Genomic DNA, 23011 nt, shown 5'->3' with positions numbered 1-23011 from the left:
GCGACAAATATGTGGGCAGTTTTTCTTTGCCTTAATTCATAATGCTTATATAGGGCTTAGTGTACAAAGCCTGCTTTCATTATTTATTTATTGTAAGTGCATTAATGGCAGTCAAATTAATAGTCAAGAAAATGTGGTTGTTTTATTGATATTTTTACTGAGGTAAATTGTAGTGGTTCAACTGATGACTGGGCATTTAACAAAAAAAAAAAAAAAAAAAAAAAAAAAATATATATATATATATATAAATAATTGGGGAAAAACAACAAATTAAACCTCTGAACTGGACTGTTGAGCATAATATACTTGGGATGACTTGCAGAAGCTGTTTTTATTCAGACCCAATAACCGACCTCACTAAAGTTCATTCATTCATTCATTCATTATCTGTAACCCTTATCCAATTCAGGGTCGCGGTGGGTCCAGAGCCTACCTGGAATCATTGGGCGCAAGGCGGGAATATACCCTGGAGGGGGCGCCAGTCCTTCACAGGGCAACACAGACACACACACACACACATTCACATTCACTCACACCTACGGACACTTTTGAGTCGCCAATCCACCTACTAACGTGTGTTTTTGGACTGTGGGAGGAAACCCACGCGGACACGGGGAGAACACACCAACTCCTCACAGACAGACACCCGGAGCGGGTATCGAACCCACAACCTCCAGGTCCTCCCTAAAGTTCTCGTGTCTTATTCTCATCAAAGCAGAAATATAACAGTTGTAGTCTTTCCAAAAGATTATTAGCTGTTATAGCAGCAAAGGGGCTCAAACTATCTTAGTCTGCACTTAAACAATTTAAAATACTCATAATTTCAAAAAGTAATGCTGCATGATCATGCGATATATTTAGAAAAGTAAAGCTTGTGAGCACTAAATACGCATTATGTGCGTGAAGGACTTTTTTAAAGGCTCAGCTGTGGGACGTGGGCAGTCAACAAACACGTCACACGCTGGAGCAGGAAGCTAGCGGTTGACTTCCATTTCTCTCACAGTTCCCTGAGAAACAGAAAAGTGAAACGGGCTTTGTCTACGGAGCTCCACGTCTTTATCATTATTTCCATCTACACTTCTCGATTTTTACTGAAGTCGCGTTTCTATAATTTTAAAGGTAAGACTATTTAATAATATAATGGTGTGTATAAGTCACTAAAATACGTAGCAATGTTTCACCGTCTTATCTGTCTGTTAATATATTGTAACGGAGACTAGCTGCTTGGTAATGTATCTAAGTCGTCAATGACGGAACAAAGTCTTAAAATGGCCCCGTTACCATTAGACATGCAAGTTAACATTTACAAGAAGTGAGAAATTGCGTTAACGACGAGCGTGTTTTTCCCGTGAGTCCATTGCTTTGTTAACGAAGATTAAATACGCCCCTTGTTCAAATTTTCCGTTCCACCTTAAACGGGGCTTCCCAGCTTCGTATTTTCATCGAGTGCAGAAATGAAATGAGCGAATTAGAAGTCCATTTAAGCTCTTGAAATAACGCTAGCAAGCTTAAAACACACCTTTTACCAAGCTACCGCGAGAAGAATGCGCACATAGCTGTCCACAGTAACGAAAATACTAGGTAGATATAATTATAACTGGGTTCAGAACAGTGTGGCAGTGTTAGTTTACGGTCAGCTGGGTAATGTGTAAAATGTGTTTATATAGTGGCCCTATTTGTGTGCTCCGGAAGCCTAAACCGAAACGTTTTAGAAACAGCTAGTTAAACGTAACGTTAACCTTTTATCTGGTCGAATTTACAACGCTTCCAGTTACGTTTTCCTCACGTCATTTGCTACGTTAGCCAGTTAGCTAGTGAAATATTTATAGTAACGTTATAAAACAGAAAGGTTCCATGTTGATGCCTTTTTTTAAAATTATTATTTATCTGAGGTACAGAAGGGAATGCGTAAGGAGTGACATAAGCTTACATAGTAGCTACTTAACAGAAAATTAAAAACTAGTCTGACTAGCACGGGAGTTTGGATTTGGTTCCCAAGCACTTATAACGTTTTCTAGGACAAATAAATAGAGGATTAAGGGGTTTTCCTTGAAACTACGTCATCTCATCAGTTGACGCTGGACAGCTGACTTTGACTGGCGTGCCATTGTCTTACTCACCAATTACCATTTGAAACTTGGTACAATGAACATTTTTATAACTACGTGATTTACCTAACCATCCTTCCGTACAGCACTATTTGTAGGTTATTCATTGGTCCTTTTTCTAAGTCCCAGGCGGTTGCCATGGGAGAGCCATTTGTCATGCATAGCACTCATTCATGCTAGAGCTCGTTTGGACTCCTACTGAGTACTCGACCAATACACTGGTTTTAAAAGAAGATCGTTTGCTTTGTTGGTTGTGTTCAGGACCTGCGGATTGCTGTGTTGAAGCAGACATTTATGCTTAAAAAAAAACAAAAACAGACATCTTTTTTTATTTGACACACTAGTTTAGTAGACTCATTCTTGTTGCTTCTTAGAGTTAAGTTTCCTATTGTCATATTTTATATAAAAAAAAAAACCTTACTGAAATTAATTTAATTATTAATTAATTAAATAAATAAATTAATTAATTAAAATTAATTTTATAACATAAAATTTGGCATAATAACAAGTAGAGGTGTTAAATTATGAGCAGTAAGCTTCATTGGGTACATTTGCATTTACACAATAGTCAGGTTTGTTTCTTAATCAGTCTATTAAATGTGTTGGCATGAACTGTATTAAGGACTAGTCTCTTTTATCATTTAAAAAAACGACTAAACAACAAACAAACAAACAAAAAACACTTTGTTTTCTCACTTTGTTCATGGCATATATAAATCTGGCAATTTTTCTGAGTTCCACTTCTGAGTTGCCATTTTGGCAAAGTTCCACTAATGTAAAACATTGGTCTGATTGTAAAAAATAAAAGTTAAGTTAATTTTTAGTTGTTCCACCAGTCATGTTTATGGGTAGAGATTGGCACTGAAAATTAGGTGTTGCCTGATAATGGTTTATTTGTGTAGTATAGACAACATTCTGCTGTAGACAATGAAGGCATACATCTCTTGGAGAGGCATTGGACAGGGCTATTATTCAGCATTTGTGAAGATTCACTGTTTCAATGATGTAATATCTATCAACTCAGGAGAGTGCACTGAATTAGAATGAGTGGTTTGACGTGTTTAGTAGTGTTCAGTATATTGTGAAGAAGTTCTTTAGGTTATTTAGGAATTTAAAACTGAAGGCTGATTGTGTTGGTGTAGCTGATTCAGTTCCACTTTGTTCTTGCAAATGTCTACCTATTTGGGTAATTCCACAGATGGACATTATATAGATAGGGTAAATAAATTTTTCCTTACTGAAGTTCTATGCAGTCTTGGTTTTCCCTACAAAATAAAACAGAAAATGAGAGATGTACAAGCCAAACAAAAAAAGTATTTGAGAATGTATTATTTACATGTAAGATTATTTCTGATCTTTGCATTTACAAATGTTTTATTATTTAAAGAAAATCTATTTAAACTAAGATATGGATTAGTATGGTAACGGGGGGTGTTTGGACTTTTGTAGGGAACTTTTTCCCCAAAATCAAATATTATATAACTTTAAAAGAAAATACAATATCATAAATACAAGATCATAAAAACAAGTTGAAGTGTCAGTGCAAAAAATATACTAGAAATTAAAAGATACAACTGAAATTCTACAAATGATTTCATCATACTCGCATCCACAACACCAGTACTAAAGGTGTTAATACTAACTGCATTGGTCTGAAATATTTCAACTGATTAATTGTTTAGGCCTGCTTTCAATCATCACATCAGGGTGATAATCAAACCACATATGAATTAGGAATATTTAAAGGTACAAAGTGCATGACAAAACCAAGTAATCCTGTGCATAAGACTTTTTTTTTTTTTTTTTTTTTTTGGCAGTTCTAATTCAAATCATGTTCTGTTTTTTCTGGCTCCTTTTTACAGCAGCAGTCAGATTTCAAGTGTGGATAGGATTGTGATGTGGGAGGAAAGTTTTTCTGCCTAGGCTGCTTTGTGGCAGATTATTCATGAGAATGTGTAGGAGTGTTTTTCTTTTTTTGCTGGACAGCCTACTGGGCCAGCCTAGAAGAGGCATTTTCTCTTACTGACTGACTGACTGACTCCTAATGTTGAAACTCGCATGCACTTCTGCTGTTAGTTTCAGCCATATTTCACAAGGTGATGCTACTACACCATCTGTTTGTTTGGTCATATTTCACAAAGCGCTTTTCCACCAACAGGGAATCAAAACGGTTCCAGTTTGTGATCTAAATTTGGAACAATTTGCATTTCCACATAAGCCAAACAAAAAATAGTTCCCAGCTGAAACCGAAGAAAAATAGTTTCTCCAGCGCAAACTGTGGCTTTGTCCGTAGGCGTGTCGAAGGTTCAGTAACTCAAGAAAAATTTGAGGATCTGAACTCTTTCGCGTTATCGCCCAGTGGAGCTGGACGGGGTCAAAAGTAGGAAATAAGACAGGAACGTGCTTCATTTGTGTATGTTTCTGGGGCTGTGTTTGGCTCTGTTTTGGTTACGTTCCTCCGCTGTTCACGAGTTTAGCAGGATGGTTCGGAACTCTGCAGCATTTACATATTGTGTCACAGAGAGAGGAGGACTGCTGAATTTGTCTTATTTCATGTGAGTGTGTATCTTTACCTGAAATATTGTAAAGGGATGTGGTGGGGAGACCACATCCCCTTTTGTGTCATTAGTGTTTATAAAACTCTATATAGCTGCGAACAGCCACATTATACGCCACATGCTTTACATTGTTACATTGAATAAATAAGTAATTCTAATTCTTAAAATCAACAAAACGTTCATGGTCTTATTTTTTCTTTGGTGGTAGATCACCTTGTATTTATTTTTAAATTAAATGAACAAGAAAAAAATTGATGTTGGTGTTATATATTATGAACAAATCTTTGTGCTCCTTTTTTTCTGTAAAACAAAATCACATAAAAAAACCCACATGTAAACAAAGACATTGATATGCAGCACCAAATCTTCTCCAGACCTTCCAATAACAAAGGTATGTGTTTTGGGCTTTGTGACAATGGCTAAATGGCTAAGGGTGGTATGGCAAATCTAGGCTTGCCTTGGTTTCTTTTTCAGTCTGTGTATGGAGGGGGTTAATGACTCGAAAGAGAGTATAACATCCTAAGCTACCATCTGTAAAAAGTGAATAGAGATGGAGAATTTCATTATTTAATTATGCACATAGAATGTGAAACTAAACAGATGAGGTAAATGTAATGAATTGGTATTATCTCGAATTTGCACATTGCAACATTCCCATTGTCAGCAGTGTTGTTTTAAGTGGGGAAATATAACATTGTATTACAAGGCTTTTGAACTGCATGAATTGGATATAATACACACATTTTAAACAAGTCAGCAGTATCCTCATGTACAACACAACCAACTAGACAGATGTCAATTTGTTGCTTGGTTAAAACTTGTTTAAATTGATATGCTATTATTTGGCCAAAAAGCTTTTCTTTACCTCATGACATTTCATCAATTTTTCTTCACTTTCAGCCAGTTTGTAGCTGGGGATTGCACTGATGATTGCAGTAATGATTTTAGAAATAAGAAACCTGTGTTTAGGCCTGCTTACTGGTTTGTCTGAACATTTGTATTTTCAAATTAGTCATGAAATAAAAATAATTAAGAGTTCATATCCTTGTGTAGTTCTTGCATTCATTAGATAACTAATTTTACCCACCTGTTTATAGTGTTGCAATCTCAGGGTTAGGTTTAGTTCATGAGACTCCATTCTTTCTCCAATTTATTTTCCTGCTTCCCCTTGTTCTGTAATAGAACTCGTGACGTGTTTGTGACTATAATAAGGAAGTTGCCCTATCTTATGTTCATGAACATAAGATAAGATATTGGGAGCTTTATATTCCATTGCAGGTAACTTTGATGTTGAACCTATTAATTTCCAGAAAGAGGGCCAAGATTTAAATTTGATCTCTAAGTTGTTTGTTAGGAGTTTTAAGGCCTTTGATCTAACAAGCTGAAGTTGTTTCTGGTGACTTGAAAGAAGAGTAGCAAATCTATGCCTTCCTAGACGCACTTCTTCTGAGTGTAGTGTTTAAAGATTTTTTAAGTCTGTTAACTGCACATGAAGTTTGTCTTGGCTTGGGTTAAGTGTACCTTAGGTAACTTGACCTCTAGTGAGTTTCATTGAGAGAGACTCCTATTGAAACGCCTAAATGCATTACTCATGGTCATGCGCTAGAATGACATATGCCACTGTTCTTACTTTATATTTTTAGAATCATGTTTTTTCCTGTGAATTCTTTCTGTTTCTCTGTAATTTGTGATTAAATATACGACGACTTGTATTTCAGTCATGAAAGAAATGAAACAGAGATGACATGGACCTCTCTTTTTTTTTTTCTTCCATTTTTTATTATTAAAAGGTTTTCAGTAGTGCTCTGTGTTCAGTAGGAATGCATATTTTGACAGTTGGTTTGAACTTTGATACTGTCATTGATTAATGTTTTATGTTAACCAGAAAAATAATGATGCACCTTGATATACAAACACATCACATGAATTCTATATTAATACACAAGCTTTTCCTTGAAATGTGGAACAAAGAAGTTAGGTGAGACAAGATAAATATGTATGTGAACATTGCAACCTGAAACTGTATTTATTATATACCTTACAAAAAAATAATTTTTGTGAGGGGTTGACAATATTATATGACAGGAAACTGATGACATTGCTAGCTGTGGCTCATTGTAGCTCAGTGCCACTTGAATGTCATGCACAATGATCTTTTTAATTTTGCACACTTTCAGTTTAAATTATTCCTCCCACTGGACTAAAGGTTTTATGAATATGTAACAAACAGATTCTTGTTTTGTCACTTTTGGATGTTTTAATTTACTATAGAGCATTTTTGATATGGTAATTATTCCATCATTCAAACATGATTTATATTATGTGTGTGTGTGTGATATATATATTTCTATTTTTTTTTTGTCTTGTATTTCATTTCTCAGTTGGATTTTTTTGGAACCCATTGCTTGTTTCCTCATGCACAATTCAAAAATCTCTGTTTTTAATTGATTGTTTTTTCAATATTTTATACTGTTATGTATTGAGTGAATCCTTATAAATTGGTTTTATCTGTTGCATTTCTTTGTGGATATTACTTATTCTGTTTACCTGAGGTGGCTGCACGCATATTAATATTTTTGTTGTGTTACTGTGAGTGCAAGTCATAATAAGATGCTTTTGTTAACTTATAGGGTTGTTACAACAGATTTTCTGTATAGAAGTATAAAATCACACAATGAAAAGCTTAGGATTTACTTGTCATCAGATAAATTTCCAATGTTAATTAATTTCAGTTTTTCCCCCCTCAAAACCAATTAGCAGATATCTAAGGTACTCTAGAAAAGGGAGGCATGGGAGAAAAAGTCTGGGAACCACTGCTTTAGACTAAACAGCATTGTGTCCTTTTTTGCAATGCAAATATAATTATGATAGGAAGGTTCTGTCATTTTAAAAGAAGAAAACAACAAAAACAATTAAATACAAACAAATTTTGAAAGGAGTTGTTTAGGCAAAGAGCTATAAAACATCTTTAGCTTTGTTTCTGTGAACTCCATTTCCACAAATATTTGGGACATATTGTAAAATCCTATCAAAACCATAACCTGAGATGTGTTAATTCTCCTGAAATATCTGTTACTGACACATACACTCACAAAACCTTTCCATTGTTTCATTGTCAAAATGGATTGTATTTTGTATATAAACACATTTAGAAGCTGATGTTTATGATACAGCGGCACGGTGGCGCAGCAGGTAGTGTTGCAGTCACACAGCTCCAGGGACCTGGAGGTTGTGGGTTTGATTCCCGCTCCGGGAGACTGTCTGTGAGGAGTGTGGTGTGTTCTCCCTGTGTCTGCGTGGGTTTCCTCCGGGTGACTGTCTGTGAGGAGTGTGGTGTGTTCTCCCTGTGTCTGCGTGGGTTTCCTCCGGGTGACTGTCTGTGAGGAGTGTGGTGTGTTCTCCCTGTGTCTGCGTGGGTTTCCTCCGGGTGACTGTCTGTGAGGAGTGTGTTGTGTTCTCCCTGTGTCTGCGTGGGTTTCCTCCGGGTGACTGTCTGTGAGGAGTGTGGTGTGTTCTCCCCGTGTCTGCGGGGGTTTCCTCCGGGTGCTCCGGTTTCCTCCCACAGTCCAAAAACACACGTTGCAGGTGGAATGGCGACTAAAAAGTGTGTGTCTGTGTTGCCCTGTGAAGGACTGGCGCCCCCTCAAGGGTGTATTCCCACCTTGCGCCCAATGATTCCAAGTAGGCTCTGGACCCACCGCCACCCTGAACTGGATAAGGGTTACAGATAATGAATGAATTAATTAATGTTTATGATACATAAAGTAAGAGTGAAACATTTATATGGATGCATTTTATATGGTATACAATTGAACATTAAATAATTCCATAATAGGTAATTAAATAGCTGACAGCCAAGATTATCATGAATGGGAATAAAAGGACCTTCCACAACAGGTTCATGTTTTTGCAAACAAAGAATTGTGGCACATCACTTTGTTGAACTGTTTGACAAATTTTGTCCCAAAGTGCATTTGTCAGTGCAAGTTCTTTCACTATTTCCTGTTCTCTGGGCTCAAGCTCATCTCAGGTGGCCATTGTGTTTTCTGTGCTTTTGATGAATGGGATCAAAGCATCAGTGACTTGCACATGCGAGGAGATTTCATTGATACTTTTTTCCTAGGAATTCCATAGTTATATAATTAAGAAAATGTGTGTGTGTGTGTGTGTGATGGCACACCATGAAGAGGAGAATCAGGCAACAGTGACTGTAGATGGCAGCTGAAGGCTTGTATGAAGTCAGAATGAGCAAAAATTCCACTTGTAAAACTTTCACAAATAGTATTCCCTTTGCCCACGTGATTAAACAGTGACTTCTCATAAGGAAGTGTTACTCAGGCCTTTTAGACAATCCAACAATTTAAAAAAAAATTGGTACAAGGTGGGAACAAGTGCACACACACACTCTGAAGTGTGTTTTCAGCACTGGAAAAAAATGCTTGTCCCTGGGGAAAAAATAGTTTCATGGATGGAAATTTCTGACTAGACATGCAAATAAATTACAAAACGTCTTCATGTCAATCTCTAATAGAACACAGAAGCATGATGTACAACTTTGTACAACTGCAATAATGGGGCTGAGAGTGTGGGTGATATATCTGTTTGATAGATGTGTCAACAGATGTACATGATGTCATCTCCATTATGTTGATCCAGGCATATTCCAACACCTTGGTTATTGGCACGGTTAGTCCTGATCCAGTATAAATATCTGTGGTGTGAAATTATTTTTCTGCTGCCATTCTTTTGCTGTTGGGAAACAGTCTAATATTTAATACCAATATTTTGGCGTTTTAGCTCACCACGTTTTCACAGAACATGAGACTGTTACAAACACTAGTAAAAACATGAAAATCTGAAAACGTCAAATTTGCCAGCAGAAATTATATTTATTATTTAAAAGACAAAAATAAGAAAGTATACCTTTGCTTCATAGAAAACAAGGCACACAAGTTTAGTTTTAAAGCACCATTCATACATTTTTTTAATGAATTTTGAATGAATTTGAATGTTTTTTTTTTTAAACCAGATCTGATAAATATGCTACCCTACACCATTAAAATATTTATAGACCAGTAACAGTACCTTTAAGTTCTATTAGTCTATTCTGTACAGACTGGTATCCAGTGTTAGGATTTATTAAGGGTGGGGGTATTGGGGTTGATGGGTGATGTATAGTAAGAACACAGGCAGTTGCAAGCTGTTTAATGTTTTTTTTGTTTTCTTTTTTTTCTTGGGGGAATCGAGTTAGGAGATATCTGGGAATGTATCTGTTGGACTCATCATGAGATTTAAAATTTGAAAAGGACAAAGATTTGCTGAATTGGTCTTATACAGTCTGTACAAATTGGCATTGACAAAATTGAACTGACCCATGACCTAATATATGTTGTGCAACTTTAAAGACAACCGCTGCAAACTTTTGTCATTCTAAATGAGACTTCTGCAACTGGAGTTTGGCCCATACATACTGCGCAAACCGCTACAAGAGTAAAGAGTGCCTTCTCCAGACTGCTTTCAGCTCCTTTTATAGATGTTCAATAGAATGCAGATCAGACTCTCAGCCATTCTGAGCCATTCTTAGGCTGTGACTGAGGCTGCTTACTGGGCAGTAGGTTTTGATCCAGAATGCCTTAATAGTCTTGAGATTTGATTGTGTCTTTCATAAATAAAATGCAATCTGTGCCAGAGCTAGCAAGCCCCGAAAAAAAAGAAGCTTTGTGGTTTGTCAGTATGCTTGATAAAATTACTTTTTAGTAATATGCGGTATATTTAATTTCAAACTGTGGTTGATTTTCCTCCTACAGCTGCATCCAGGGAGCTTCATTTCAATCCTATGAACTTTAGGCTTCTTCATAATATTTTAACTGTAGGAACAGGGACTTCTTTGAAATGGTTTTATAGCTTTTCTTTTTAACATGATTTTTTTTTAAATGTTGTGCAAATGATATCAGACAGCAGAATGACGGCATTTCTCTGTTTTAGTAGGCTGAATGAGTGATTTGTGTTTGTGTAGATTATTTCTTTGTTGTAACAATGCTTCTTGGAACTGAATCTTATACCGTTGGAAAGAGGATTTGGCAAATTCAGCTCGTCTGCTCATCCCACAAATGCATGTTCCTTACAAACGTGGCACCATTTAAAGTGGAAGTTATCAGGCTTTCCAATAGTTTAAGATTTATTTCCAAGAAGCATTTTTACAACAAATAAATAATCTACCATACACAAATTTCCTTAGTTTTTGTGCTATGTATATTATGGAACTTTGGTACCTGGCACCAGGTAATCTTTTGAGTCGCTGCTGTCTCCTGGGTCCAGTTGAACCAAGTAGAGACTAAACATTTTGTGAAACCTTGCGTAGTGCTGATTGGCCAAAGAGACTTGTCAAACACGATGAAACTGCAGACATCTACAAACTAGAGCTGCATTTCAATTTCATTTTACACTCCCACACTTCCACTGAGCACTCTGAATTTTAAAGCACTTCACACAAGTGACCACTCACAGTGCAAAAGGAGGAGTGGGTTGTTCAACTGGAACTCTCATCCTTGGCAACAAGCACAAACATGCATCCTGCTGAACTAAGTTCTTATGTGATTTGCACATTGCATTTGCTGTGGACAGTTTACACCATCCTAGTGATAAAACATGTCAGTAAGTGATCAGAAGGGCTGAACATTGAAGAAATACTTTTTTGATGTTTATAACCTCATCACTGTGTAAAATATATATTTTTTTGTAGTAAAGCATTACAGGCTATTTTCACATTTTAAACAGTGAAATTACAGCACAGTAGTGATCACATTTTGTTATTGTCCAGCATACAATGGCAGAAGCAATTCAAACTCTGCTTGGCTTGGTGACTGATTAGAGTCTGAACTGGTGCGCAGAGTTGAGTTCAGTCCCAAAAAGCAATATCCAAATACACAATAAGTAAATAATGTTAAATAGTACTGCTGCTGCTGTTGTGGTTTCCGAAGCCCACTGTTCCTTTTAGAGATGGTTTTATTGTGATGTAACTGGCTATATTTTGTGGGGGATTTATAATGGGAAACCTACCAGGTGCTAAGCGAGTAGAGCCCAGCAGTAGGTAACAAATGTTTTCTCTTCTGAGTAACTAGCCCTTGCTAGTAATGAAAGTTTTGGAAAAAAAATGTTTGAGAGAGATTGAGAGGGAGTATTATGTCAAGAAGAGTAAGGACTGAACTGCTTGTTTCTACAGTAATTATTTGTTAATTTTGCTTCATGTAATTTGTTTTTATGAGGAATTTTCTTTTTCATTACAATGACTTTTCATTGTTCTCTCTGTTTTTAGAGGATGTCTCTGTATCCATCACTCGAGGACTTGAAGGTGGACAAGGTGATGAAGGTAAGTATGTTTGTACAATAAGAAAATATTTTATGGCAAATTTGGGCTAATTTATGTATTAAATATGAAATAATATAGTAACAATTAACATTTATATAACTCATGTCATGGTAGTTAGTAGTAGCTTCAATTTAGCAGGTTGGTCAATATATTACTTTGTGATGCTTTGTGAACATTTGTATGAATAACTTCTCTCTTGCAGGCACAGTCTCAATTTGCCCAGTCCACATCTTCGGCCCCAGCCATCACTGAGGGTGCCCACCAGCCTGCCACGCTGGAGATGCCTAGCTCAAGTGAGTCCCAGGCTCTATGCAGCCTATTTATTATTTTCACTCCCAAAGATTGCAGATGTCTTTTGTGCTTGCTTTTATTTTGAGTGGGCTGAGTGAGGCTCCAAGATGAAAGGCATGACAAGGTTGTAGTGTGATTGTAAGATAATGGACAGATGGAGATATTCGTCTGGAGCTCTGAGACCCACAAGCCTCAAAATGCACTAGTCTCTAGCTTTATTTCTTCCCTCCTGTCCCTGCTTTCAATTTTTCCCCCACTTTCCCTATTGTTTGCTAAACTGTGTCATGCGAGGCCAACTGTGAGATTCTACACAGAAAAGAAAATGAGAAGCAAGAAAATATGTGACAGGATCAAGATTAATAAAAGTGTGTCTATTTATTACAGTATTAAAACACTGAGCTGAATTTATACAACTAATAGTTGCAATGCTCATTTGTGTCAGAGGCTTTTCATATGGATTGTTTAGTAAACAAAATATATCATAGATTTTTTTAATGAAATGTATGTGTATTTCCATACGTTTATGATATATGGAATCTCAGGAAAAGCAATTTTTAACAAAATATAAAAAATAAAATTAATTTGTATCCATTGTGGGTGGCACGGTGGTGCAGCAGGTAGTGTCGCAGTCACACAGCTCCAGGGACCTGGAGGTTGTGGGTTCGATTCCCGCTCCGGGTGACTGTCTGTGAGGAGTTGGTGTGTTCTCCCCGTGTCTGCGTGGGTTTCCTCCGGGTGCTCCGGTTTCCTCCCACAGTCCAAAAACACACATTGATAGGTGGATTGGTGACTCAAAAGTGTGTGTGTGTGTGTGTGTGTGTGTGTGTTGCCCTGTGAAGGACTGGCGCCCCCTCCAGGGTGTGTTCCTGCCTTGCGCCCAATGATTCCAGGTAGGCTCTGGACCCACCGCGACCCTGAACTGGATAAGCAGTTACAGATAATGAATGAATGAATGTATCCATTGTAAAATATATTGTTGTTGTCCAAAGAAAAACAATCTATATTTCTGTCAATTTTTTAGTTTAGAGGTTTACTACATCATTTGAACAGAGCAACTCTCCTTCACAGTGTGAATTTATGATGAATGGACCAATAGAAATGCTCCAAAATTACTTGAAATATAATATTTTTTTCTCTTGACTTCCACTGAAATCTAAGTAGGTTTTGTCTTTCTCCTATAAAGTTACTATTTTTGAGATGCATGTTCTATGGACAGGGGCGATATAATAAGTTTCTTATTACACTCCTAGAAATCAAGTGTTCAAACCTGCTTCTCCATTTCAACTTACATTTCTCTCTCTCTCTCTCTCTCTCTCTCTCTCTCTCTCTTTTTCTCTGTTTACCTCTCTCCCGTGCTCCTACAGAATATGTTGCCCATAGGGCTTTGTGAGGCTTTTGTTTACTCTCACCCAAAGTAACTCTGGGTAGTCGTAGCAACCTCATTGATGCCATCATGTATGAGAGAGGGAGGGACCACTTTGTGTTGTGGTTGGTCTAGGGCTTGCAGATCGGAAAAGGAAGGGGAAGAAAATTGCAGCAGGCGCAGGCCTTGTCTGGGCTACAAACCAATGGTGATATCACCATTTCCACTCAAGATTTACTGCCTAAATTATATATTTTTTCCCCTCTAGGCACTCTGTTACTTTGAAATGTGTCTGTTTTCACTTTCATTTCCTGTAATTTCTCCCTCCTACCCTGTGCACTCCACCCATTAGGTTCTGTACTACTCTAAGAATACCAGTGTCAAAATTAATTAAAAAATTTTTTTATATTTTGCATAACGTACACAAAACGGACATACCCAGCCCTGTCCCAATCCAACTATACATTTAAAACATTCTCAAGAAAAAGGAGACGGGTAATATATATACATATATACAGGAAAGAAAAGAAAAAAAAGGGTGGACTTTTTTTATATTCTTGAGATTCTTTAAGGTGGTGAAGTATGGGTTCTCAAAATTTAAAAACATGCACCCGAGAGTGCGCAATCGCTCCATTGAAATAAACATATACATTTCTAAATGTATTAATAATAGATGCCTTCACAGTGCAGCCTTGGACCTGGTCCTTCCAGAGAATTCAGTGATTCTGTTGCTCTGTTTTATTATGGTAATTTTAGTAAGAATTTCCAGTCAAATATAAAAGGCCAATGTATTTTGAGAAATGTGTAAGAGTAGGTGAATTGGCTCTTTATTTATGATTCTGCTGGGAGAGCTATTTTGGAAGTTGACCCATGGGTGTGTCTGGAAAGAAGAAAGGTTTTGTTTGATTTTTGACTGGAATGAACAGCCAGGGATCATGGAACTGGTTTGTGACTTACTCATGTTTAGGAACTGCTTAACAAGCAGGAGGCCTCGCATCAAAACAGATACTGTTTTCTTGTAAATTAAACATAACTATCTCAAATGCGCTGAGCAAGGATGAGTGATCTGTCGGTGCTGTGCCCACAAACAAATCAAACTTGATTTAGCAAAAATAGATCAGCTATAATGATAAATAGTAGCATATAGTTATTTTTGTCAGTATCTGTAAATTGTTTACACCAGACTGCTGTTCCATTAGAGTTGGTATTGTGGCATAATTCCAAGTTTCCATTTCTAAATACAGCTAATATGTTGGATCTAATTGAAACTAGGCAGACTGGAAACAACAAGTTTTTCCACCATGTTAATGTTAGCCTGACAATAAACTGACAGCAGATCTGTTCCGGCAGTTGTGATAATATTTAATTTGAAATATATAATACACCTGTTATGTAGTGTACATTACAGGTTTGTGTGTCCTTCCACTGTCTATGAATTATATGAAATAATCACAATACACTAGGGCAAAAGAGATCTAAATGTCAAGTACAGTCCCATTTTCACAGTAATTAATATGAATGTTTACTTTGGCTATAGTGCTCATCTATAACCCTTTCCAGATCCCAGCCTGATTTGTAGCTCAGTAGAAGTGGTAAAAGTGGTAACTGCTTGTTCAGTAAAAGTGGTAACTGCTTGTTATATAGCAGTGGAGAGGCAAATGATGATAATATTTTTGTGCATTTGCGCTTGTTTGCTTGTAGTACTGGGAAGCACAGGGAAGCACAGGGAAACATGGCCCATATCACCACAATTACACTCAAGAAGTTGTTACTGCGTACTGCATGCAAACACTCTTGGGCTCCAAGGCAGTCAAAGGGCCAAAAGCTGTTGTAACATAATAATAAAGTATTCACATTTTAATGTGCAAATTCTTATCTTTTTTGGGTTTCTCAGGTCTGTACCCAAACCTGGAGGAGCTGGGCGAGTATATGGGCCTTCGTCTCAACAGCGATGAGGTACAGAGGAACTTGGCACTGGTCCCTGCTGCAGATAATGTAAGTTTATATCTTTACTTTGGGAGGCAGTAGAATATGTAGTGTACAGTCTTTTCATGTTTTAGGTCATTGTGTGCGCTTACATGTTGACATAAAGCTGTTATGATTTGTAAAATGGGGGGTATCAGTGTTTTTAAGACTTAATGACTCAAACGTACCACTGACTGTGTCAACAGTCTTATAACTGTTTGCAACACTGTGTTCTTGGAAAGAGAATACACTGGACTGACTCATACAGCAGGAGTGTGCATGTATGTGGTCCGGATATATATCAAATTGTGGGGACTGAAATCTATTTACACACTCATATTATGGAGAGTCTTCCATACAGAAAAACAATCATGTATCTGTAGTTTAATTCATGTTTTAAGATGCAGATATGTCAAGGGTAATATAAGGTAAGGGTCAGGGTTAGGCTAGTAGTAGTTATTCTTAAGGATAGTGTAAATGGCTGGTAGATTATGAAACGTCCCATAAAACCATGGTGACGTGTGTGTGTTTGGTGAACATGCGTGGGTGGGTTGGTGACTGTGTGGGTATGTATGTGTCTGAGACTGTGTTAGTATGGGTGCATAGCTTGCATTTGCAGTGATTCTGGCTTGTCCTTCTGCACTGACTCATTTCCCACATTTTCTTTGGCCAGCCAATAAAACAGAATATAGCACATGGGAATAATTATTGTCTTGCCATGATGTTGGTTCATCCTGTTTATAATAAGGTATGGGTTTTATGGTAACTAATACATAGATTTACTAATATGCTGTGTGTTTTTATCTCACTGCAGCAGGTGGCAGTGCCATCAGGTGTAGGGGGCATGGTGCGACCTGTGACAGGAGCTGACATGGGCATCAAGAGGGCAGAGATCCGCCAAGGTCTGCGAGAGGTCATTCTCTGCAAGGACCAGGACAGCAAGGTTGGCCTCCGACTGAGGGATATCGACAATGTGAGTAAACCCTATTACAGGAAACAAAACCTGGTTTTCTTCCAGGCAAATAAGCTTTTTGTCACACTGCAGGACAGTTCACATATGTAAATTAAAATCACCAAATTCCAACCTTTTTGATGACATATTTGTGCGTATGCTGAGTCAGGACAACAGGAAACGCCCCATCCCAAATATATGGAGGGGAAAAAGTTATCTGACTACAATTACTCCACCTGAAAATGTATCTTGAACCTGATATAGAAAAGTCATATTTTATGTGGTGCTTATATGTTCAGATTACACATTAGTGTGTCTTGGTTGAAAACTGTATTTCAGTATTATGAAATGTCTGATTTAAGAGGCCTAATAAATGCTAGTTTAAAACTTTTGACTGTCTTTGTTTTCTTTTTTCCAGGGTGTGTTCATTCAGCTTGTGCAGGCAAACTCACCTGCAGCACTGGCTGGCCTTCGTTTTGGAGACCAAGTCCTGCAAATTAATGGCCAAAACTGTGCTGGATGGAGTGCAGACAAGGCCCATAAGGCTCTGAAGGCAGCGGCTGAGCAGCGCATTGAACTTATAGTTCGCGACAGGTCAGTTATGCTAAATCTGCCTGCAACAGCAAATAATCTTAAGCTTCAGCAGCTGTTCATTTTGACCTATATGGCTTAGATTGCTGATTTTAGTCCTTCTTACTCACTGTGGTCAGTAATAGGAATGTAAATATTTATTAGTTAATTATCAAGCTGATTTTATATTAAATATTATTTGAAATTGCACATACACATGACTATACACAGAAAAAACGTAAAAGTATGACCACTTCCTTGTTTTTACATGGCTCATTGTCTCAGTTCCACTGACGATAGAGTCACATTTTATATTTCTACAATTCTACAATCATGAACTGTAGTCCATCTTTTGCTCTGCCCCCAGAGGACCATGTTATGTAGGTATGTTAGGGGTGGTGGATAATTTTCCGTGCTGCAGTGGCACTGATGTGTTGGTGTTGTGTTGATACGAGTGGATCAGACACAGCAGGGCTACTCGACTTTTTAAACACTGTGTCCGTTCACTCTCCACTCCATTAGACACACCTACTATGTAATTGTAGAACTACAAAATGCTCCGGTTCGATCTGTGGAGCTGAGGGAATGAATGGTGTAAAAGCAAGGAACTGGTGGTCATAATGTTATTGTTCCTTGGTGTACATTTTGAACAACTGAAGGAAAGAATTCATTTTGTCATATTTACAGAACCTTTGCTGTAGTTTTATTGACTTGGAACATGTGGTATAAATCCACCTATCCAAGTTGAATGAAAATGCAAAACCCTCATATTTTGCTCTTTAGTTGGCTTTAACGCCATCTGGTGGACAACGTTATCTTGAATAACACATTTGCAGCCTATTGCAGTCCCACGTTTTGACCAAAAATGTTTTGAGTATATTTGTCTGAATTAATGATAACTTTGATAACTTTAAGAAAACCCAACTGTTCCCTAAATGGCATTGTTGTTAAAAGAGCATTTATAAATTATAAAAGGCATTTATATAAATGCCTCACAACCCCTGGTTCTTATAATAGTCATTATAAAGAAATCCAAGTCAGCTTCAGTTATACATACTTTTTTTTTTTTCTTGCTGCCTTATTCATAGGCCCTTCCAGCGCACAATCACCATGCACAAGGACAGCTCTGGCCACGTTGGCTTCATCTTTAAATCTGGCCGTATCACTTCTCTTGTGAAGGATGGTTCTGCTGCCCGCAACGGTCTCCTCACTGATCATTACATCTGCGAAATTAATGGCCAAAATGTCATTGGACTCAAGGTGATATAGTGATTGAATACATTGCATTGAAATGTATAAATCACTAGACTGATTGTGTCATTCAGAATTATAAATGATAGATTTTGCTTGTTACATTTATTGCCAGGACCCTCAGATTAAAGATATCCTGACCTCATCTCCTTCTGCCATGACCATCACTGTTATGCCCAAGATCATCTATGAACACATGATTAAGAGGTAAACACTGTCATAGTACCAACGGCCTATTAAGAGCATATCGCCCAATTTGTGCTCAGTTATACAGAAACATGATTGGCCACTGGCCAAAAAGAAAGATAATGATTTAAAATCACCCTGAACCAGAACAGTAGGAAGATTAGTATAAAAATTAAGGTGCATTTTCTGATGAGAGAAAAAAAAATAATTGAAAAGTTGTTTGTTTTGAATTGCCCTTGTTGCAATATAAATTACTAATATAATTTTACTGATTCAGATTTTGGTCTGAGAATTATAAAGGGAGGTCTATTAATAGCATTTGTATGTTAGACGACGTCATGTTATATTATTTCCTAAGCTTGAATTGCTAAATTTAATCAGCAAATCAAAGTACAGTCAACAATTACTTCTGAATCCAAAGGAATATTAATGATTAGTGAGTAGATTCAGTTCTGAAAGTTTAAATACACTTACACCTAATAAAGATATGCAAGCTTTTATTTGAATGTTTTGCAGCCTTCGTGAAACAAAACATACTTAAGATGTAGCTTGGCAAAACTATGGCAAACATCTCAGGCCAAAAGGAGTTTTGTAGAGCATGTAGACTCAATTTTCTTTGGGCTCAAATTCCCTTTATGAATACAAACTCAGACCATAGATGTTAATCAAATGGAATGCTGCTTTTAATTCCTTTCTCTCTCTGTCGCAGGATGTCGGGTGGCCTGCTGAGGTCATCCATGGACCACTCTGTGCCTGAGGTTTGAGCCGCTCACACAGCATTCTCCCATTTAGAATGCTTACAATCTCCAGCCTTCCCACTGGACCCCTTCTGCCATATGGGTGTTCTTTCTCGCTGAGCAGATAATCCTCTTTTGTCACACTCATTTATAACATAAAAATATTGCCTTTTTTCTATAAATGTTGAAAATTCTTGTATATCTAGTTCATTTTTCTATCTTTCTGGTCACTTTTGCCATCGTTTAATTGCTGTCTTTTTATATGTAATGATAATAACATATATAAGATAATGTAACCGCTATCATTTCAATTGTTTTTGAGTTTATTTTCTAACATTGCACCTTTTTTGATGAGTAAGAAGACAAAAGGAATACAAACAAGAGCCATAGGTTTTGCTCCAGGGCTTCCAAAGTAAGAACAGGATTGTGGGCATTGATTTGTTTGTCCAAAATTATTTTGATGTCTCATACATCAAATTTACCGCAGTCTCACTTTATAGGGTCAAGGGATCCACCTGTGTGCCAAGAAGGACTTGTGCTGCCAGAACAGGGTCAAACTGATGACTTTTGTTTTAAATTTCATTTCAGTTGAACAGTTTGTTTTTTAAAATGTGTAATCTTTGATAACTCATTCTGCTGTCATATTGTAAATTCATTGACCCTTAGAAATTTATATACGAATGTAGCCTCCAGATACTGTAATTATTCTATATAAAAATAAACAAATCATCATACTGGTAATAGTGTGGTATGCAATAATGTATTATGTAGAGTTATACCAGATGCCTTTCATGTAATACCTGTCATTTCATAACTCTCAATTTCCAGAATATTATAGAATTCCAGAATACATAACAGAAATGAAAATAAATAATTTGAAGAGAGAAAGCGTATTCACCATGCTGTTTAATATAGAGGCTTTTGGTTTATACAGAGCAGTGAGTGAAAACAGAATAACTATGAACAATTAATCCTACACAAACTACTATTGCTATTAAACTAGCTGATTTACAACTGTGTTTTCTCAGTGTATAGAGGCACATTAATACATGTCCCTATTTTTGTGAAAAATCCACTTGAATGAACTGATATATCACTAACATTAATAGAAACAAATCACAGACAATGCTATCCACAACCTGACTTCAGTTTAAAAAAAATAAAAAATAAAAATTCTGGACCAAAATGAACACTCCAGACTCCTGGATGCCCAGTAATGTCAATTAAAAACATATAAATATTAACTGTAATGAGAGATGCAGCATGTGAAAGTAAAATAAACGAAGGACCAAAGGGGTAAACAATCTTGTACATTTTATAATCTTTGATTTGCTAGAGAATAAAGTTTAATCTATGCAAGGCAAAATTTAAGACTGCATTACTTGTAATTGTATGCATGTAGCGTAAATTATTTCGCTTGTATTTTATCCCAAAGCAATGAGATATAAGCAATGCTGGACTGCTCTTTTTTGGAAAGTGCTGGCTATGAATTTATTCATTTGGAATTTTATTACAATAAATATTGGTTTGCCTGTGGCCAACCCCACAGAGTGATTATCACTCAGCAGTTGTATTTTGTGGGAAATGAGGCACTGAAGAGTATGAACAGATTGTGATGCAGCAAAATTAAGTTTAAGATAAGACTAGCATCGCAGTCAGAAAAAAATTCAGAATCTCCATTTTTGTTTTCCATTATGCATTTTCTTTAAAAAAAAAACAAAAAAACAAAGTCTTTACATTGGAGTAAAAAAATATATAATTAGCCAACAAATAAAATTGTTCACTTTTACTTGGAAAAAAAGTTACATCAACTCCCATTTAAATTTTAGAATATTTTTCAATTTATCAATAGAGAAGTAAAATTGGAGATTGGAGGTTTTGTCCTGACAGTGACAAATTTTCGTCTCTAGCTTTATACAACGTACTTTGGACCCACGCAAGGAATCCTACACTGTGTAAAATGAGTACATTATTACGCAGACTGACTAAAATACAGAGTCTAAATACACACCTCTTGAAGAATATGGCTTTAAGAAAAGCATGTCAACTCCTTGTATGTCACTTTCATTAAAACAGGCTTTTCAACAGCATTGAAGGTCATTTGTTATTTGAATGGCTCATATAAAAGGCTAAAATGCATTAAAAAGAAAATTGAAAAGAAATAATATGAAGGCCACTCATTCAACATTGAAAGATTAAATTGTAATTTACGCTATATTTTCAGCATCACATACAATCACACTTAAGTGCTAGAATAGCCTGAAAGTCTGAAGAGTAGGTGAATTTATCATTACACAAAGGGCAACAAGGATTGTCATGTGGTTTGAAGAACAGAAAAGCAATTGCAAAAGCTGGACCCTGCAGGGCTGCACTCATTGTACACTACAGCATATAAAAGCCAGCGGACAGCAAGACAAAGCTACAGTCACTCCACACAGAACAGGGAAAAGAGTGGAGACCTAAAGGCGACAATTACTGATGACTGAGACAATCTGTACTTCTGTTCAGCCCATAATTACGTTTTCCTAGTCTTGTTTGCTTTTGTTTTTGTTTTTCCCAAATGGTATTTGGTCATTTTATATTTTTCAGTGTATCTAACGTGTTTATAGATTAGTATAGTAACTACTCCTGACAGGGCTTTTTTCTCAACTAGGTAATGTGAACCTTGTGCAAATTTTGTTGCTGCTGTAATTTAGTAATGTTTGTAGGACATGAGAATGATTGACAATTTATTTGTTTTCCTACATAATAGTACCACTGTTAATTAGGCAATAGGTAGCACGGAAGCTCACTAGATATTTAGGGGAGGGTACATGAGCTTTGCCTGACGTAAACAAGGACTACTGACGTGCAGACTGACCAATTAAATGTTTACAGAGAAGGTTATCGACCAATAACGCTAGCTCTACAGTCAGACTGTCCAATCAGAAGATTTTAGGCTACTTCACCATGCCCCCTTCTCACTCAAGCAAACCAATCGGAGTAGGGGGAGTAGGGGAGGGCGGGACTAGTTTGTGAACGAAACGCTTCTCGAAATTCTATGTAAGCTCTAGAGAAACAAACGTTTGTGAAATTCCGCCCGGACATTTTTTAAGTCTAAAAAAGAGGACATGTCCGGGTAAAAAAGGACGTCTGGTCACCCTACTATATGAGCATACTGTTCCCCTATGGGCAACTATGCATTTATTTTTATCTATAATGGTTGACTCTGTTATCTATTCTGCAGCTATTCTATTGGCCAAATGACCACATAATTTGGTGGCAACCTCTTTTCAACTGTGATATACATGATGTAGAAATATATGAATTGTTTGAATGGCAGAATTGTATGGAGAGAGATTAGTCTCAAAATACTTTACAAATGCGTAAATGTTATTCCACAAATTAAACACAAGTCACAAATATGTTTCACTGTTCACAAATGAACACATCCCAATCTGTGTCTCATGGTCTGCAATTTGTACAAATACAGTTACATTCATAAACACGTGTTTGGTTTTCATAGATATATCACAATTTTATTATAGAATCTGCATTTGTCGATCAAGTCACTCACGTGTTTTCTGTAACATATTTTATTTGACAACCCTAGTCTGCAGCGAAATTAGGGAAGTTCCGCTGGATTTTAACGTCGTTAAATTTAGGGCACCGTCAAAAGCGT

The 23011-nt window shown here is 36.8% G+C and overlaps 1 protein-coding gene across 1 annotated transcript; it reads left to right on the top strand.

Annotated features, from left to right (window-relative positions):
* The first annotated feature begins 959 nt into the window (after window positions 1–959).
* sdcbp2 (syndecan binding protein (syntenin) 2) lies at window positions 960–22756 on the top strand. Its single transcript, XM_066672550.1, has 9 exons — window positions 960–1119; window positions 11982–12035; window positions 12238–12328; window positions 15584–15684; window positions 16469–16627; window positions 17025–17200; window positions 18265–18436; window positions 18543–18634; window positions 19323–22756. Exons 2-9 carry the CDS (start codon window positions 11985–11987, stop codon window positions 19375–19377), a joined length of 897 nt encoding a protein of 298 aa, XP_066528647.1. The 5' UTR covers window positions 960–1119; window positions 11982–11984; the 3' UTR covers window positions 19378–22756.
* The last annotated feature ends 255 nt before the right edge of the window (window positions 22757–23011 follow it).

Source organism: Hoplias malabaricus, chromosome 5 (genome assembly GCF_029633855.1).
Source record: "Hoplias malabaricus isolate fHopMal1 chromosome 5, fHopMal1.hap1, whole genome shotgun sequence".
Classification (NCBI taxonomy): domain Eukaryota; kingdom Metazoa; phylum Chordata; class Actinopteri; order Characiformes; family Erythrinidae; genus Hoplias; species Hoplias malabaricus.
Note: the sequence above shows the minus strand (reverse complement) of the source record. Positions and strands in the feature narration are given on the sequence as shown.

Excerpts from the sequence above, each read along its gene's own strand:
- sdcbp2 (XM_066672550.1), top strand. The coding sequence starts at position 11,985 with ATGTCTCTGTATCCATCACTCGAGGACTTGAAGGTGGACAAGGTGATG. Across the intron at positions 18,437-18,542 it reads AAAATGTCATTGGACTCAAG|GACCCTCAGATTAAAGATAT; the intron begins GTGATATAGTGA and ends ATTTATTGCCAG. Across the intron at positions 18,635-19,322 it reads TATGAACACATGATTAAGAG|GATGTCGGGTGGCCTGCTGA; the intron begins GTAAACACTGTC and ends TCTCTGTCGCAG.